This window comes from Hemitrygon akajei, chromosome 32 (genome assembly GCF_048418815.1).
Source record: "Hemitrygon akajei chromosome 32, sHemAka1.3, whole genome shotgun sequence".
Taxonomy (NCBI): domain Eukaryota; kingdom Metazoa; phylum Chordata; class Chondrichthyes; order Myliobatiformes; family Dasyatidae; genus Hemitrygon; species Hemitrygon akajei.
The window spans coordinates 14209692-14230071 of NC_133155.1; the positions used below are offsets into that span (position 1 = coordinate 14209692).

General features: G+C 41.1%; 1 protein-coding gene across 2 annotated transcripts in view; it reads left to right on the forward strand.

Annotated features, from left to right (window-relative positions):
* Positions 1–20380, forward strand: part of LOC140719607 (protein argonaute-4) — an 83455-nt gene that overhangs the window by 15745 nt on the left and 47330 nt on the right. For both annotated transcript variants that reach the window (XM_073034316.1, XM_073034317.1), the window contains exons 2-5: positions 6257–6428; positions 7073–7193; positions 8091–8272; positions 16923–17059. In XM_073034316.1, coding sequence (XP_072890417.1) covers positions 6257–6428; positions 7073–7193; positions 8091–8272; positions 16923–17059 — 612 coding nt within the window. The remainder of the gene's footprint in view (positions 1–6256; positions 6429–7072; positions 7194–8090; positions 8273–16922; positions 17060–20380) is intronic.

Below are 20380 nucleotides of genomic sequence, written 5' to 3' on the forward strand. Positions count from 1 at the left end.
GAGCCAACTGCCTCTTGGTCGACTTGAAAGGCCGGCGTTTGGTCCACACCGAGACGTTCCAGACTTTCCAGCTCAGAGAAGCCAAGCTGCCGGCCCTCCACCTGGATTCCGTGACCCTCTCGGGTAACGAATTCGCCAGGGTGTTGGCGGAATTCCCCTCCATAGCCACCCTGCAGTTCTCCACGGCCGACCCCAAGCACGGCGTGCAGCACCACATCCCCACGCAAGGCCTGCCGCTGCACTCCCGAGCTCACAGGCTCCCACCCAACAAGCTCCTCCTCGCCAAGGAGGAGTTCCATAAGTTGGAAGAGATGGGAATCGTACGCCGCTCAGACAGCCCGTGGGCATCCCCGCTGCACATGGTACCCAAATCCGCAGGAGGATGGAGGCCCTGCGGAGACTACAGGTGGCTCAACGATGCCACAACCACCAACAGATTCCCGATATCCCACCTCCAGCACTTCTCGGCGAACCTGCACGGAGCGACCATCTTCTCCAAAATCGACCTGGTCAGGGGGTACCAACAGATCCCAGTGCACCCTGACAACATGCCCAAGACAGCCCTCATCACCCCGTTCCAGCTTGTTCAAATTTCTGAGGATGTCTTTCAGTCTCAAGAATGTAGCCTAAACTTTCCAAAGGCTCATGGACTCGGAGGGATGCGGCCTGGATTTTGTTTTCATTTACTTGGACGATATCCTGGTGGCCAGCAGATTGCACCAGAGCACATGACACATTTGTGCCAGCTCTGCCAACACCTGAGCGACCACGGGCTGGCAATCAATCTGGCAAAGTGCCAGTTCGGGCTGACGGAGATAGACTTCTTGGGCCACGGACTCAACCGACATGGCGCAGTTCCCCTACCGGACAAGGTCCAGGCCATCCGCCAGTTCCTCAACCCAGCACAACAAGGGCCTGCAGGAGTTCATAGGGATGGACAACTTTTATCATCGGTTCATGCCGCCGGCGGCCCGCATCATGAGACCCTTGTTCCACCTGATGGCCGGCAAGACCAAAGAAGTGGCATGGGACACGGAGTCCACGGAGGATTTCGAGCAGACCAAGGAGGTGGCCCTCCTAGTGCACCCAAGAATCGATGCACTCACAGTCGACGCTTCTGACACGGCAGTTGGTGAAGTCCTGGAGCAGCTCATTGAGGACCAGTGGTGACCACTTGCTTTCTTCAGCCAGCACCTACAGCTACCAGAGGTAAAGTACAGCGCCTTCGACAGAGTTGCTAGCACTCTACCTGGCTATCCGGCATTTCCGGTACTTCCTTGAGGGAAGGGAGTTAATCATGTATACGGACCACAAGCCCCTCACCTTCGCACTGGCCAAGGTATCAGACCCATGGTCGGCTCAGCAGCAGAGGCACCTGTCCTTTATTTCGGAATTCACCACGGACATCCGCCACATCGCAGGGAAGCACAATGCCATCACCGACACACTCTCACTCCTGCCTCCACTCATTAGGCATATCATCCACAGGCATAGACTACACAGCACTGGCGGAAGCACAATGGTCGGAACCCGAGGTTCCAGCTTACCGCACCGGCGTTTCGGGGCTCCAGTTGGAGGATGTCTCCATCGGCCCGGCAGTGGATCGACTCCTGTGTGACGTGTCTACCGGTAAACCCCGACCTATGGTTCCAGTGGCCTGGAGGCGCCGGGTGTTCAATACGCTGCATGACCTGGCCCACCCATCCATCTGGGCGTCCATCAAGCTGGTAGTGGACAGATTCGTCTGGCACAGTTTGTGCAAACAGGTCAGACACTGGGCCAGGACCTGCGTACACTGCCAGACTGCCAAAGTCCAGCGGCACGTGAAGGCTCCCCTCCAGCAGTTCCAGCCAATGCAAAAGAGGTTCCAACACATCCACGTGGACATCGTCGGACCCCTGCCAGTCTCCCGGGGCGCCAGGTATATCTTTACCATGGTAGACAGGTTCACCAGATGGCCAGAAGCCGTACCACTCGCAGACACATCCACTGAGTCCTGCGCCAGGGCGCTCATTGCAAACTGAATCACCAGGTTCGGCCTCCCAGCAGACATCACCTCCGACAGGGGTGCAGTTCACGTCTGGTTTGTGGACAGCCCTGGCGCAGCTCCTGGGCACCCAGCTGCATCACACCACAGCGTACCATCCGCAGTCCACCGGTTTGGTAGAGTGATTCCACTGGCATCTCAAGTCGACCCTGATGGCACACCTCAGGGACCCCAACTGGACAGACGAGCTTGCCTGGGTCCTACTGGGCATCCGGACAGCCCCCAAGGTGGACCTGGGCACCTCGGCGGAATTGGTCTACAGCACCCCCCTGACGGTCCCAGGCGAGTTCGTACCAGAGACCGGAGGTTCGGATGAAACTCCAGCAGCGGTGCTAATGAGGCTGCGGGACAAGGTGGGGACCCTAGCACCGGTCCCGACCTCCAGGTATGGTCCCACGCCATCCTTCACCCCTAAAGACCTCCAAGACTGTGAGTATGTTTTTATTGGCAGGGGCATGCACAGGTCACCTCTACAGCGGCCGTACGAGGGACCCTTCAGGGTGATCCGACACACACGTGTCGTGGAGGTGGGTGGCCAGGAAGAGACTTTTACAGTGGACCGCCTCAAACCGGCGCACTTGGACATTGAGCAACCAGTGAGGGTACCTGCACTGCGCCGGCGAGGCCAGCCACCCAGACAAGCCACACGGACTGGGGGCTCCACTACCCCGATGGACGTTACTGGTGGGGTGGTGGTCCACACACACGGGGCTCGAACCACCATCGGGACCTGCAGGCAGATGCGCAGCCTGCTTGGGGAGGACCTTCCAGGGACAGTCTGACATCACATCGCAGGGACCCATGGGAGGGGGGATTTAAGCGCGCGAGTTTGAATCAGTAAAGCCATTCCAAGTTCAGCTCTCTCTGCCTCCGTGTGTTTCTTTAGTAGCGCCTTGCGCGCACCACTACACTGCTTTATATAGGCTGTATATTTATCATGTCATTCCTGCTTTTACTATATGTTCATGTTACATTGGGCTTTATGTGTTATTTGGTATGATTGGTAGGTTATTTATTGGGTCTGGGAACGCTCAGAAAATTTTCCCATATAAATTAATGGTAATTGCTTCTTCGCTTTATGACATTACAGCTTACAAACAGTTTCATAGGAATGCTCTATCTTCAGATAGCAGGGGAAACCTGTATAAGCTTTAGAAGTCTAGTCTTCAGCATGTTTATTATGGGCAAAATATCATTGTACTCTCACATATCTTCAGAGGCCTATGTGATATACAGTATATGCTCAAGTTAACATTTCAAGTTGGACAAATGCAAGATAATTGTTAAGAGTTACGTTTATAACTTAAGAGTTCTTATGGCAGTAGCTTCTAGTCTGATTCGTAAATTCTGTACAGAGTGACATAAATTAGAATATTCCTTTGGCTGCAAGCTGTTGGATGAAATAGTATCAATGAAATCAGCAAGGGAAGATTAAATTTTATTGTAAAGTAGTTTAATTCTAAGAAGTTTTGTCGTCTTTCCAGTTGGAATGATTGTGAATATAAAGGTCTGATAATAGGGACTTGAGTATGAAGGGTGTACTCTAAGCATCACTTTCCTTTAATATGTATGTAGGATATTTGACAAACTTCAAGCCTGTGTCAGTTCCACCAGCGTATTCCCATCTGCTCCTTTCCTCCTCTTACTTTGCTGTTCTCCAAGAATTTGTTCTCTTTCACATGCATATTGACATATCTTTTGTTTCTCATTACTTAACAATATAGTGGGGGATAATCCACAATAACCAATTAAATTACTAGCTCATCTTGTGGGCTTCAAGAGAAAACTCAAGCACCAGCCTGATAATCACAGTTATCACAGACCACTTGATTCCATTAAGCACCAGTTGTTGTCATCTTTTTGGTGTTATATGAAACATCTGTCAGAAAAGTTTTAATTGACACTTTGTTATTTGATCTTCATATTTTCCCTTGTATTCCCCATCATAATCTTAATCACATTACTAAGAACTAAGTAGTTGTGTTGGATATGTTCTCTGTGGGCTTGTTGGCTTGTTCTTCATTTACCGTAGATTCCGGACTACAGAGCGCACCTGATTAAAAGCCGCTGGCTCTAATTTTAGAAAGAAAATCAATTTTTTACTTGTACAGGCCGCACCGGATTTTAGGCTGCACCGGATTTTCGGCCGCAGGTGTCCCACGTTGTAATATGAGATATTTACACAGAAAGATATTACACGTGAGGATTTTTTAACTTTTAATTAAATCCATATGGTAACACAAACAAATACATATTGCAAATGCTTTTTTTCGAACCGTGCCTGTAACGCGGCTACTTTTAAATATACGTTGCGTATACTTTTTTACTGAACAACATTCCAATATCTCCTAACGACTGGTAAAAAATATATATACTGCAGCCTACCAGGAAAAGTTATTGATCGCCTTTAACTTAAAAGCAGCGTTTTGGCTCCGCCGCTCGCCCCCCGCCGTCCCATTTATCGCAAACCGGCATTTCCCACAAGACGCGGCGAAACCGGGTGTGACGTCATAGCATCCCGCGATGTAGTACAGAAAACAAATATAGTTAAAACTCTTCTAACTTTAACTAGAAAATGAATTACTAAGCGAAAATATTATAAACTAAATAACTGCCATAAAGGCAGCACAATGCTTTTCTTCGAGTGTTTTCCATGTTGATGAGGGTGAATACAAATGACTGATTTACAATAATTTAATTGTGAAAGTGCGCTTGATTTATCGTACAATTTCATTGGACCTCTGTGAACTACTCATCAATTTTATTGGTCTACTGTTACGAGGCAAAATGTTTTTGGCGGCATGAAAAAAATAATGCATTAGCCGCTCCGTATTAAAGGCCGCAGAGTTCAAAGCTGTTCAAAATGTGGGAAAAAAGTAGCGGCTTAAAATCCGGAATCTACGGTACTCATCCTTCATAAGAAGCTTGGCAAAATCAAAAAATCCTGTTTTCTGTAAAAACAGCATTTCTTGATTTCCATGGAAGATGAGTAATTTTCTCATATAAAATTGGAAGTTTTCCATCTTACTTTAAGCAGTTTACGGTTACCGATTAATTTTTGTGCATTTCTATATTTCATGATTATTATGGTTGGACTGTGTGCCAGCAGTTTCTAAATTTCTTGGAAGTTTACTAAAAGACAATTGTAACAAAATTCTTATCTGTGTATTATTGACTGAGGAGATTCAGTGAGATAACTTTTGCCAGACTCTCTACTTTTCAATGATAACCTGAAAGAATACAAGTAAATTATTGGCCATGCAGTGAGTCTTAAGCAGTGGGATTAGATCTTGAGATTTAGATTCTCATTTTGAAGTTTGGATCTGTAATCTAGAACAAAATAAGATTTCTATACAGATCTAGTTATCCTACTTGGCTTATCAAAAAAATCCTCAGCTCTCTTTCTCCCCCCCCCCCCCCCCCCACCCCGACTCTGTATCCCAAAGATATATATATATGTGTGTGTGTGTGTGTGTTGCATATTTAAACAGAGAAATAAGGTAAAGATTTTATTCATGTATATGACAGATGTAAATAATTGTCAATTCAATTCAACTGTTCAACTGTTTTCTTCCCACTCCAACCACTCCAAATAATCTGAAATATATATTACTAAGTCAGGGAAGAGGTGGTCTGATGTGATCCATTCTTATTGGCAATTATTTGTTCCAATGGGGTGCTCTTTGTCTTTGCTTCCCCTGAACTGAAGAAGAGAAGAAACATCAAAGGTTGTATCAGGAAACCATCCAAGAGCAACTTATTAAAGAGTACCTATTAAATTAGTTCAAGCCTTGAATATGATCTGCTGTTTTATGTACACCTTTGATTGATGTACCGCTAAGCTGTTCATTTGCTATTGTGGGAATTTACTTTTGGTAACCATAAATGTTTTCAGTTTTCTTTTGTATTTTCCTTTTTTGCTTAAACTGCTTTCTGAGATAATTTAAATAATATTTAGCAAGAGTAATAAATTAGTGAAAACATGTTCTGGTGCAAGATCAACTTCTATTCCCCTTTTGAGCATGGTGCATAAAGCTGGGGAATATGGAGGAGGGGTTGATATTTCTTCCTCAATGGAATGTGTTTTGTATACCACTTTTGTTGGATACCTAATAAGCATGAGAAATGTGTGGCTATTGGAGCTGTGTGCCCTGTTGCATTTAATACAATTTAATGATTTAATCTGAACCTGTCTTTCTTGATTTGCAGGACCTCCTGCAACAACCAACTTGTTTCAACCTCCTCGCAGGCCAGGACTTGGTACAGTAGGGAAGCCAATTCGGCTGTTGGCCAATCATTTTCAAGTTCAAATCCCCAAAATTGATGTTTACCATTATGAAGTGGATATCAAACCAGAGAAACGTCCCCGCAGGGTCAACAGGTGAGAGCTGGACAATTTCTTGATAGGAGTAGGTAGACATGCCCTTGACCCTAGTTAGATGGGTATAATGAGAATATTCTAATCCATTATTAAAAGATCATTATGCAGAATCTGCGTGGGGGGGGAGAGCAGGGTATGGTACTTATTATTTGTAACCTTGCAAGATGAGATTCTTTGCTATACAACTTTTCCATTAAATTTCTCAGATTTTAACACAATAAATATATTTCAGTAGAAAACTAACTTCTTAGTGAGCCTCTTCATTGAAACTAAAATGTTGAATTGTCATTTCATTTTTCTGCCAGCACTTATTATAATTTTGCAAAAAAAAATCTTTTTTTTAAACTTGATTATGGTTATAATTTGTTTTAGATTTGAATTAAATGGTGCATACAAGTTCTGTTTGTAAATCCTGACATCCTATTGCTAACCCAAATAGGATTATTTGGGATGAAGTATATTTAGAAATGGGGTCGTGTTCTTTTGCTTACACTTGCATTCCCTGGCATTTGTGGAGATAAATTTTAGATTATCCATGATTTTGAGGACATATTATTGCCACCAGTTAATAATGAAAAGGGTCCTTAATCTGTACAGCTTGACTTTTAAGCTTAAAATTTTCTGTGAAATTTATTTCTCTTCAGAGAAGTGGTCGATACAATGGTACGACACTTCAAGATGCAAATTTTTGGAGATCGACAGCCAGGTTATGATGGGAAAAGAAATATGTACACTGCAAATCCATTACCTATTGGGCGAGAGAGGGTGAGTATTCTAGATTTCTGTTCAGCACCTGCCTTGTAACCTTTGAAAAGATGTTGAATAAAAAGTTCTGGATTATCACTAACTTTAATCGTGGCAGTAGTTTGATGTATGAAAAGAGGCAAAGACTTCTTTTTGTATTGCATCTGATTCTTTTTAGCTCAGATAAAGTTAATCCAAGTTATTATTAATTGAATAATTAACAACATTAAATTCTGGGCTATGTTACCTGATCCACACCAGCAGTATTTGACAGGATTGAGTCCTCAGACAGTATCATGCCTAATATAGCCAGCATTGATGCTTTCTTTGAAGATCCCAAGAATGGTATTTAGTTCACAAACATGAAAATCTGAATTATCACCATAAATGCATATTTAAAAATTCATCTGAAAATAAGTCATTAGGAGATAGTATGACTGCAAGTAAACAAAATAACTATATCTTACAAACCCACGGACTCTCACAGCTATCTGGACTACACCTTGTCCCATCCTACTACTTGTAAAAATGCCATCCCCTTTTCTTAATTCCTCTGTCTCTGCCACATTTGCACTCAGGAGAGTTAAACTTCAAAGGAGGTTTTAGCTGAATAATGGTTTAGTTGGGCTCTTGAATCATTTTAATAAAAATGTAATTTGTTGTCATGATTCATATATGTTGAATTTAATCAGGTCCTTTAGATTTCCCATCTTGACTTCCAGAAGCATGTAACGTTTAAAAAGAAATGCCGTGCCTGTTGGAATTTGAGTTACTAAGTTTAATTCTTTTTTGCTTATTGGAGGCATAAGTTTCCAACTTTTTTTTGCCAGTGTTTTTATTAGTTTCCTACGTGGGCAAGTGTGATCTGTAATAAATATTACAAATGAGGAACTACTTTCTGCTTCTACTTTATTATAGGTTGACTTGGAAGTGACCCTCCCAGGGGAAGGCAAAGATCAGACCTTCAAGGTTTCCATACAGTGGGTGTCAGTGGTCAGTCTGCAGTTACTCTTAGAAGCTTTGGCAGGGCGTCTAAATGAAGTTCCGGAGGATTGTGTCCAGGCACTTGATGTTGTCACAAGACATCTTCCCTCAATGAGGTAAATACTGATGTGTGTTTACGATTATATTTCCAGATGCTCAGGTGCTTCATTTTCTGACAGAAAGTATGCTCTTGAGATTCATTGTAACAACTCATAAATACGTTTTTGTTTGTTAAATAAAATATACATTGTTTGTATTCCTTTTTGAATTGGGGCACTAAACTAGCTGAGATGTGGGGGGAAAGAAAGCTTTGCAAGAGAACCCAATGCAAAATGTAAGGCAGACACTGAAGTGAAATGGGTTAATAATTCTGTTGTAAATCTTTCAACCAGAACAGGAACTGGGTGAATAGATGAATATAGTTTTTAAACCTACCATAATTGCTAATAACCTATTTATAAAGGGGATTGAAGAGTACTGAGTGAAATGCAGCCGTGATTTTGGCATTAAAACAAAGTTGGGGCAAAAATGCACCTCAGTTAATAGGTCAAAAAACTTCCAGTCAAGTTGACACTGAGCTGCGTTGTCCATTGATTTTATGGCTCAGACTTAATTACCTTTTTCTTAGGTTTGTAAGAATGGTTTGGGGGACAGTGTGGAGTGCTAGAGATCAGGTTAGGTTTTGGGGCAAGGATGAAAGAGAATGAAGAGTCAGGAGCAGGAGCCTGTGTTTGAGTCCAGGTTGGAATATGCTCCATGGTCAATGGTAAGCAATCTTGAGTTGGGATCAGGTCGACAGACCAACAGTCCGAATCATGAGTCAGAGGCTTGTACAGGCAGGAGTCATGAGCACCTGTGATCACCCAGGTCGCTGGGATCAGAGGTCTGTGTAAGTCTGAAAGTAGAGAGGCCCAAGGTGCTCTACAGTCGAAGGTCCATCATCCCAGAGGTTGGGTCAGTCAATGCCCAGAAGTCAAACATGTGATTGTTGAGCCCTGGGATCAAAACCTGAAGGTCAAACCTGAGATTGGTGAGTCTTGGGGTCAATACTCGGAGATCAGCCAAGTCCAGCAGACACAGCCAAATGTTGAAGTCTAGAGCTCAACAAGCGCAGAGGTAAAAAGCTCAAAGTCAAAGACTGAAAACTGCGAGTCCAGAGATAGAGGTCGAGTCCACACCAGAGACTGGAGGTTGGAGGCCTGTGTGTGTGAGGGGATGAGAGGGTGGGAAAGGGACTTGTTTTACTTTGGTTTTGTTATTGTCGTTGCTGCTGCTTGTGTCATTCTGAATTGTGTGCTGGGTTGAGTATGCTGTGTTGGCGCCAGAATGTGTGGCAGTACTCGTGGGCTGACCCCAGCACATTATTGTGTGTGTGTTGGTTGTTAATGCAAATGACACATTCTGCTGTATGTTTCAATGTACATGTGATGTATAAATCATTAAAAATTATTAATAGTCAATGGAAAGGAATGAGATAAAGAATAAAAAAAGGCAAGGAAATGTGGCTAAGACTTGAAAAGGTTGTGGATCCATCGCAGTATGTTGATTCGAAGGCCTTCTGAAAATTCAGAGCAAGTGTCTGCTTGAAGAACATTCTGCTCTTGGTCTGGACAGCTCTACCTTGTTCATTTGTGGAGGTGAAGTGGCAAGACATTGAAAAGTAGGCATCACATTGCTAATAAAATAGAAGCATTTGACATGTGATTTAAAAATCTGCACTTAGTATCTTTGAAGGAAATACCACATCATACCACAATGCTGTACTGTAAATTTGAGTTGCTATGCAAAAATTTTGGTTCATAAATTCTGGTAAATAAAGATGAGCAAACATTTGTTCCAGAAAATGTATTAGATGAAGAGATGTCTCAGTCAGTGTGGTTAGAAGGTGGAAGAGATGGTACGAAAAGATAAAATAAAATTGGATATGTTGCCAGATTAGTAATCCAGAATCCTGGGCAAAAATAATCCAATGGGGTTTAAACTGTACCAAGTTGCTTGAAGAATTTAAATTACATTTAGAAAAATGGTGAGTAAAAATTTGTCGGTGGCAAAGCTGAAACTCCTGATATTTTTTTTTAAACAAACCAATCTGGTTCACCAATGCCCTTTTTAAGGAAATAATTTCCTGTTCCTATTTAGAGTCTTTTACTCAGATCTACAGCTATGTAGCTGGCTCAAGAGCCAACTAAAATCACCTGGTAGGTCACACTATTAAGTCACCAGTAAATCTGTAATAAAATTAAATGTGCCAGCTGGCATCAACTTAGATGCTAGATTCAGACATATCAAAGGCATCTGGGACCCAGTCAATCCTGCAAAGTCACCCGTTCCAACTTCTGCGGATTTGTGCCAAGGTCTGGTGAACTTTCCTGCAAATCAAATAACAGCTGAATAATGTTCTGACAAAATGATACCTTTTGGTGAGTACCTCATTCTCCTCAACACTTACCTCGGTGAATACCCAATCCCTTCCTGTGTTCTAGCATATTCTTCACTATACCATTATAATCAACCTAAAGTATAATTGTATATATATTAAGCACTGGAAACTGCCTATTATAGAGAGTGAATTGATCCCACAACCTTCAAATTAGATTAATTTTGTATAGCAGTGGTTTCCAAACTTTCTTGAGTTACTGCATCCCCACCATTCCCCTCTCCCTTTCTGGCTGTTATATAACAGCTATCGAGAATTTTGATTTACAATGCAGTGAAAGTAAACAGGAACTGAAAGTAAAAGTAAACAGTGAAAGTAAACAACAAATTCAAAGCAGTGACAAATAATTGCAAAGATTATTCAAATCTACTTACAACTACAAATAAAATTATTCAATTACAGTAAAAGCAATCTTCATCAATTTTAGACAGTAAATTGGTAGTTTAACTATTCATTACTTCATTGCTTTTTGACCTTTCAGTGAGATGAATGGGCTTGGTGCAGTGAAATCAGTTCCTCAACATCAGGCTGAATGTCCATAAGACATAGGAGCAGAATTAGGCCATCTAACCCATCGAGTGTGCACTGCCATTCAATCATGGCTGATCCTTTTTTTTCTATTTCCTCCTCAACCCCATTTCCCAGTCTTCTCCCTGTAGCCTTTGATGCCATGTCCAATCAAGAACCTATCAACCTCTGCCTTAAATACACCCAACGACCTGGCCTCCACAACTGCATGTGGCAACAGATTCCACAAATTCACCACCCTTTGGCTAAAGAAATTTTTCTGCATCTCTGTTTTGAAAGGGTGCCCTTCTATACTGAGGCTATGCCCTCTTGTCCTAGACTCTCCCACCATGGGAAACATCCTTTCTGCATCTACTCTGTTTAGGCCTTTCAACATTCAAAAGGTTTCAATGAGATCCCATCTCGTCCTTCTGAATTCCAGTGAGTACAGACCCAGAGCCATCAAATATTCCTCATATAATAACCCTTTCATTCCTGGAATCATCCTTGCGAATCTCCTCTGGACTCTCTCCAATGCCAGAACATATTTTTTGAAGATGAGAGGCCCAAAACTGTTCACGTACTCAAGGTGAGTCTCACCAGTGCCTTAGAAAGCTTCAGCATCACATCCTTGCTCTTGTATTCTAGACATCCTGAAATGAATGCTAGCATGGCATTTGCCTTCCTCACCACTGACTCAGCCTGCAAGTTAACCTCTGTCTGCACAAGGACTTCCAAGTCCCTCTGCATCTCAGATTTTTGTATTTTCTCCCCTTTTAGAAAATAGTTCACACATTTATTTCTACTACCAAAGTGCATGACCATGCATTTTCCAACATTGTATTTTATTTACCACTTTCTTGCCCATTCCCCTGATGTGTCCTTCTGCATCCTATCTGTTTCCTCAGCACTATCTGCACCTCCACCAAACTTCATATCATCTGCAAACTTGGCAACAAAGCCATCTATTCCATCATCCAAGTCATTTATATACAGCATAAAAAGAAGTCGTCCCAACCCCAACCCCTGCAGCCAACCAGAAAAGGATCCTTTTATTCCCACTCGCTGCCTCCTAACAATCAGCCAGTGAGTGCTCTAACCATGTTAATAACTTTCCTGTAATACCACGGAATCTTAACTTGATAAGCAACCTCATGTGGCACGTTGTCAAATATCGCTCTAAAGGAATCTCAAGTCCCCACGTTCAGTAATTTGCAGTCTGTTTTATCGCTTTGAAAGAAGTTGGACAATAACACTGAGACCATGCTCCAGTAAATATGATGTTAGAAAAACAGCAAAGAATATTTCGACCTTTTTCCACAATGCAGGATGGGGTGAAGTAATTTATTTCTGCAGCCAAAAGACTTGATATTGTTTTTTTGAACCTTCAATTCAGTCATTTTGAAGTGAGATTAGTTCTTCCTCTATCCTTCCTGTTAATTCCTTACAAGTGTTCAGGAGTGGATTTATTACCCAATCTGGATTTTGGATTGAGGGAAGATCCTGAAATCTGTCTGACATGTCTTTATGCAGCTCACTCAGATGGGTACAATATACTTGAAGATCATGATCTGGTATTCTTTCTTTTTCTTTTAACTTAGAGAGGCTTGGAAATTGGAAAAAGTGGCAACAGCCAATGTTGCATTTTAAGTAAGGTTAACTTGGACAGAAATGTGGAGGCAACTGATTTGACTTCGATAAGATTCACATCATTTCCTTGCAATTGAAAATTGATTTCATTAAACTTTGTGAATAGTTATGACAAATAAGCAAACTTGTGCCTAATATTATTAAGTTGATTACTGAATAAAACATTTGAGTCTTCAAAAAATTTTATCACAGTTTCAAAAAGCATAAATGCATCTCAGACAGTTTCTTTTTGAGAGCCATCTGACTTCTGTATGCACCAGGAAATGTACAAACTGTTCATCATTCTCAATACAAAGCTCTTGAAATAGTCAAATTGAGAGCATGGGACTTGAGTTTATTTACCGCTGTGATAACAATATTTGACAATTTGTGCAGCTGATCACCTTAGGTTTTTTGTGACATGTTGTCTGTGAATTACACAGTGAATGGTAAATATTTAGGTACAGCTTTTTTCCAAGAAAGAAATAATCCCATAGTGGCCACCTGTCATTGATGGTGTCCCATCTGTTGCACAAGCAAGAATGTTGGTGAGCAGAATGTCTTTCTCTTTGGGGAAAATTGCTCAATAACTTGAAACAGATACAAAGGGCAGTCAATATTTCTAGTCTCCTGACAAGTAACAACTCATGAACCACGCTTTCTTCTTTTATGACATAAACGTAACCAAGGAGCAAATAATTGTTCCCTGGCAAAGTTGACTGATTCAACTGCAGAGCAAATTATATCGTACAAAGTATGTTGTACAATGTGTCTTCCACATTCTCAAACATTTCATCTATCCGTCTTTGAACAGAGTTGTAGTTGAGAAGAATCACTTTAATTGCGTAATCTAGTGGCTTAAGCAAAACCATACTCAGAACCTCCCGCAGTGCTGGAGAATCAGTTCTTCTCCAGTTTTATGGAGGTTTATAGATTAAGTAATGAGCAATGAAATGTTGCATGAAGCACATAAACTATCACTTTTGTTGTGAAGTGCTTGTTTTAAAGTGTTTTCCATTTTTGATAGTTTTCACTAAGTGACTGAAAATAAGCCAAGGTCTTGTTTCCCTTATTAGAGTGCATTCTGTTCAAATGTTCAAGAATGGGTGGTTTCATTGGCTCATTTGAAAAGCTTTTTCACACAACAGAAACATTGGCTGCTATTGGTTCCCTGTGCTGGTATAAATCCATATTTCTGAAACTCTACACTATACCATTCACACTTATTTTTCATTTAGTCCACTTCAGCCATTTTTGTTATGGATTAATGTCAATAGTCAATCACCTATTGTTTAAGACCAAATTCAAGTGCAGCGATCAATAAAGTTATGACGCCATTATAGCTCAGGCAAAACCTGACTGCCTGAAGGTACATCAGTTGGGTCGTGGGCTAGAGAAATACGGTCAAGACTGTTTGAAAGGGCAGATACTGAACTTAACCCACTGAATGCCATACCCTAATTAACAGGAATTGCGTCACTGCATGATCAGAGTTGAGGAATCATACTAGCTAACACTACTACAGTAGTGTGCATGCCAGGCCCCAAAATATCAACCAAAATGTCGACTGTACTTTTTTTTCCCACAGATGCTGCTGGACCAGCTGAGTTCCTCCAGCATTTTGTTGGTGTTGCTTGGATTTCCAGCATCTGCAGCTTTTTTCTTGTTTACAATTTCTTAAGTCTAGGTTTCTCATGATATGCCAAATACAGAAGTGTCATTTGCTTTTCAACAGCTATAACGTGTTTTGAGCAAAGTCTAAGAGAATGGTGAGTTAGCAAGAGATGAGGATTATATGATCAAAGTAATCAGTTTTGAGGCAGTGGGGATCGAATACTTATAATCTTAAATTAAGCCTGTAAACCCTCAGTTTGTTACTGATGTCCTCCCCATCACCCCCAAGGGGACGATATTGGCCACTTTGGGAACCACTGCACTAGGGTATTGCCAAATCCAATCATGCAAGAAGGTAAACTGTTAGCATTTAACAGGAGATAGAGGTGCATTATCATCCTCATCCTGAATGATGGCAAAGGGCTAATTTAAAGCCATAATCAACCAGAATTGTTGATTGAATAATCCACCTACTGAGGTCCCTTCCTGTCCTATAAGTCACAATTAATTGCATCAATTTAAGAAATAACTGTGTGCTGGATCCATTAAAAGCATTAGGATTTTAGAGCACCTGAGTGTAACATTCCAGTCTTGACTTATAGAATTTATTATACCTTAAGCAAAATGTCTTCAGTTCAGCTACAACACTAACATACTGACATCTAACCAGCAAAGTGGTAAATTGTCCAAATTTGTCCTAGCAAAGGGATTACCTCAATTTTGTCCTGTTTTTGCTTATTCACTTTATTTTTAATTATAAAAGAGTGATGTCTTAGAACATACAGAACAATAGTGATGGCATCCATTAGTCTCGTGAGACCATGGATCTGCACTTGGAAGGTCTTGCGGTCCTCTCCAGGGCGCAGGCCTGGGCAAGGTTGTGTGGAAGACTGGCAGTTACCCAAGCAGCAAGACTCCCCTCTCCATGCCTCCGATGTTGTCCAAGGGAAGGGCAAGGGCCGATACAGCTTGGCACCAGTGACGTCGCAGGAGTTGCCAGAGTAGTACAGTACAGTAATGGTACAGTACAGAAATAGGCCCTTCTGCACATGGTGCATATTTATGTGCCTATCTCTGAGCCTGTTAAGTGCCTCTGTCATATTTACCTCCATCACCAGTCCTGGCAGCATCTTTCAGACACCCATCACCCTATTAAGAAAAACTTGCCTTGCACGTCTGCTGTGAAGTTTGCCTCTCTCACCTCAAATGCATGCCCTCTAGTATTAGACATTTTAACCATGGGGAAAGAGATACCAGCTGTGTACTCTATCCATTCTTCTCATAAATTTTAAGCTTCTTACAGCTCTCCCCTTAGAATTGCTGGTACACTTTCAACACATAGACCAGTTTTTCAATAAGTCAGTTCACCACTACTATTTTTTCATTAAATGAAATCTAACCAGAACATGGGGAATTTCATTAAAATAAAGCTAATACTTTAACTATCTTACTAGCTGCCATTTTGATTATAAGATGAAGCTTATCAGAATGTGGAGATTGATCATCAAACAGAGCGATTTGTTCATGTTTTGCCACTTCCTAGTTTATTGCAATTGTGCCCTCCAATCAAATTGCTGATTTACAGCTCTTTTTGAAATCCATGCAGAATGACCTTCGAAATTTATCTGCCATCTCCATGTTTTCTTAATTATTGTTCGAACCTCCTTTTTACAGAACCAGCATCTAATTTTAACAACTATTTTAGAAACTAGAAGAGAAACTGCACAGAAATTTGTATGGAAGTAAAATAACTGAGTAAAACTTACCTTTGGTTTTCTGAATCCCTCTTAAAATTATTGGGATCTTGTATCCTTCACTGAGCCATGGGAATGTGATCTGAGCAGTGGTTTCCTCAGTGTAACACTGGATAACCTCTGCTAGGTTTTCCTTGTTCACTGCCCTCCCTGTGATGTATTGACTATTAAAGCTTACCTACCCCAAAGTTTTGTTCATTTGTGTTCAAGTCCATATTGAATTTCCTGGTGTTAAAACTAGCTGAGTTATTTAGGAGTGAAATAAAGAAGCACTTCTTTTAATTTTTCTGGAATTTTGTCCTCGATTTATCTTCTGAACATTCTTTACATCATGTTACAGACCTGGGTCTATGCCTACTATACCTTGCAGTATCTGGTTGGTGTCTTTGGATCATCAGAACCCTTGTGTAGACATTGAAAACATGCACACGTGTAACTTAAGATTATCTATACTGCATGTAATCAATCTTTCTGAGGTGAGAACTTGAGATCCAGATTGACCATGATGTGTCTGAATAGTGTGTAACTTCTCCTGCACTTTACCTATTGATGTTTTTTTTTCCACTGTGGAGTTGCTTCTTCAAATTCCTTGTTCTAGTTGTATCTTAACATATTTGCTATATAGTTTATAATTCTAATAAAACTGTTTGTTTCTCCTCAGCAGTAGAGAAACAGCTTTGTGAAGAAGCTACAGTAAGCACTAGAAAAATGCTTTGTAAAATATTCTCTCTTCACTATCTGAATCTCTAGTGTCTTAGCAGGTGATATTAGAAGAGTTTTGTTGGATTACCTTTTTATTTTGTTTCCCTCCCCGCTTCACCTTAGGTATACCCCAGTGGGTCGTTCCTTTTTCTCTCCTCCAGAGGGTTACTATCACCCACTGGGAGGAGGTCGAGAAGTTTGGTTTGGTTTCCATCAGTCTGTTCGACCAGCCATGTGGAATATGATGTTAAACATTGATGGTGAGTTGCTAAACTGTGAATGTACTTATTATGTGTATCTTACAGCATTCAGAATGTTTTTATCTGACTTGCTTCAGTGCTTTCATAAAACATTAATTTCAATCTCAAAGCCATCCTTCAAGGAGATTCAAAGCATCAAATTATTGCCTAATCAACTACAGCATTAGTAGTTTATTTAAATGGATAAGATGTTATCCAGCTGGGTATAAAGGTTAGTGGTGTTTGTCAAAATGTTAAATCCAGCTAAGTATGACCATTGTATTAGATGTGCAAAATTAAAAAGATAATGGATCTCTTGCTGAGTAGCCCTAAAATTTTTGATTCAAGGTGTCATCATGGGTTAATTAAAATAGTTTTATTGTGTTGTAAAAAGTATATTAAAAAGGAGTGAAGTGAAATATGCTTACTGTTTTCCTATTAACTCATCGCAGAAGCACAAATGAAATTAATCCATATATTCTAATAAGCGAGTAGCAGTAGTAAGAATAAACATTTTTTTGGAATTCCACTGCTGCTGAGAAGGGCCCTTCTGGGGGAGGTTGTACCCATACCACTTTAGTGCATGTAGTAAAGCAAGTGAAGAACTGTCCTTGCACATTGTGTACACAATTACCTTTCTACTGATCTTGCTACCTCACCATTACACCAGATGTCCTCAGCATGGATTAAGGGGACAGTGAGGTAATTTTGCATCCTGAAATGGACTTCTATTGAATGGTTTTGGCCCATCTGAATTAGTTGTAATGAGATACAACGATGTGTAATTTGCGGGGTAGTTTTGTCAGAAAATCTTAACAGCTTGTAAAAATGCAAAAGTAAATACAGAATGGCCTTGAGGCTGAGACCAATAGTGTCTTGCATATAAGCTAGATTCAGACAAAACCTTTTTTCTGGATATCAGTGTCAGCAGTGCTAGGAAAAACTGAGCACTATTGGATAAACCAGGTAATTCTGGCAGTATGCAAGGCTGCTGATCATAATTAGATTGACCAAATAAACCAAATGGTTCACTTCCAAATACAACAGCTAACTGTTTTAAATACTTGTTTATTTCTGTAACTCATTTAGTTTCAAAGCTTGTCTAAATTAATATTAGAAGTGAGCAACACCACATTATGCCTTGCCTATTGGAGCATCTCAAGATTTAATAGTTACCAAACCACTGTAATACTTCATATGTTACAAAATGCAACCAGTGCATCAATCATTTAATCTGAATCTGGCCATTCATGGCACATAGTATAAAATGAAAATGTATTATTTTATTTTCTGATTCTTTCTGCAAAGATGGTGGGTGTCTATTCTTTATTATTGTTTGCTGTATTTTGTCACCAGATTCACTAAAATTTGCATAACAAACATTGATATTTGTCATTGATATTTGGAGACTTAAGAGTTCTACAGTTATTAAGAAAGTAGATTATTCCTATTACATGATACATTGAAAATAAAAGGTCCTAACTGATCTAATAGTATGCATCAGAATGGTTGTGCTTTATGCTGTACATATTGTCATCTGAATATTTGAAAAACTGTAATTCTGATTCTTGACTGTGGGTAAACATTCCCAATTATTTTATAGCTGTGCTTTTGTTGGATTAATACAAGTTTCTATAATAATCGGTTGCTAGAAAAGATCATAGACAATAGACAATAGGTGCAGAAGTAGACCATTTGGCCCTTTGAGCCTGCACCGCCATTTTGAGATCATGGCTGATCATCTACTATCAATACCCGGTTCCTGCCTTGTCCCCATATCCCTTGATTCCCCTATCCATAAGATACCTATCTAGCTCCTTGAAAGCATCCAGAGAATTGGCCTCCACTGCCTTCCGAGGCAGTGCATTCCAGACCCCCACAACTCTCTGGGAGAAGTAGTTTTTCCTTAACTCTGTCCTAAATGACCTACCCCTTATTCTCAAACCATGCCCTCTGGTACTGGACTCTCCCAGCATCTGGAACATATTTCCTGCCTCTATCTTGTCCAATCCCTTAATGATCTTATATGTTTCAATCAGATCCCCTCTCAATCTCCTTAATTCCAGCGTGTACAAGCCCAGTCTCTCTAACCTCTCTGCGTAAGACAGTCCAGACATCCCAGGAATTAACCTCGTGAATCTACGCTGCACTTCCTCTACAGCCAGGATGTCCTTCCTTAACCCTGGAGACCAAAACTGTACACGATACTCCAGGTGTGGTCTCACCAGGGCCCTGTACAAATGCAAGAGGATTTCCTTGCTCTTGTACTCAATTCCCTTTGTAATAAAGGCCAACATTCCATTAGCCTTCTTCACTGCCTGCTGCACTTGCTCATTCACCTTCAGTGACTAATGAACAAGGACTCCTAGATCTCTTTGTATTTCTCCCTTACCTAACTCTACACCGTTCAGATAATAATCTGCCTTCCTGTTCTTACTCCCAAAGTGGATAACCTCACATTTATTCACATTAAACGTCATCTGCCAAGTATCTGCCCACTCGCCCAGCCTATCCAAGTCACCCTGAATTCTCCTAACATCCTCATCACATGTCACACTGCCACCCAGCTTAGTATCATCAGCAAACTTGCTGATGTTATTCTCAATGCCTTCATCTAAATTGTTGACGTAAATCACGTCGGCACTGTCCATCAGGGAAGAGGTACAGGAGCCTGAAGACCCACACTCAGCATGTTAGTAACAGTTTCTTCCCCTCTGCCATCAGATTTATGAACAGTTCATGAACACTACCTTGCTATTCCTCTTTCACACTAATTATTGTAACTTAAAGTAATTTATAATGGCTCCATGGTACTGCTGCCATAGATTAAATTTCATGACTATTGTCAGTGACAATAAACCTGATTCTGGTTTTTGAAGCAACACACAAAATACCCCCCTCTCTGGTTTTGAAATAATTTCTTAACTACTGTTAATGTTACTGGCTTGTGGTTCTGAAGAACCAGGTCCTATTCTTCGGCAAGCAGCAGAAAATGAATGTAATCACAGTCAGAACTCATGGCCTTTAAGGAGGGGTTTCCAGCCTGTGGTCTCTGGACCTCTCGGTTAATTATTAAGGCTTCATGCCATAAAAAAGTTGGGAACCCCTGCATTAAAGATTTTAGCTGTAACCTCTGGTAAATATCCCAGTGGACTGCTGACTGCCCCTTACAGGCAGGGCAGGCATACTCCCCAAAACCTGAAGATTGTACAGCTACAAACAGGAGAAAACCTGCAGATTCTGGAAATCTCCCCCTCCCCCTCCCCCTCTCCCTCGAGGCGACAGTTCACCTTTAAGACTGTTGTGGTCATATACTGTGTTCCTCGTGCTCCTGGTGTAACC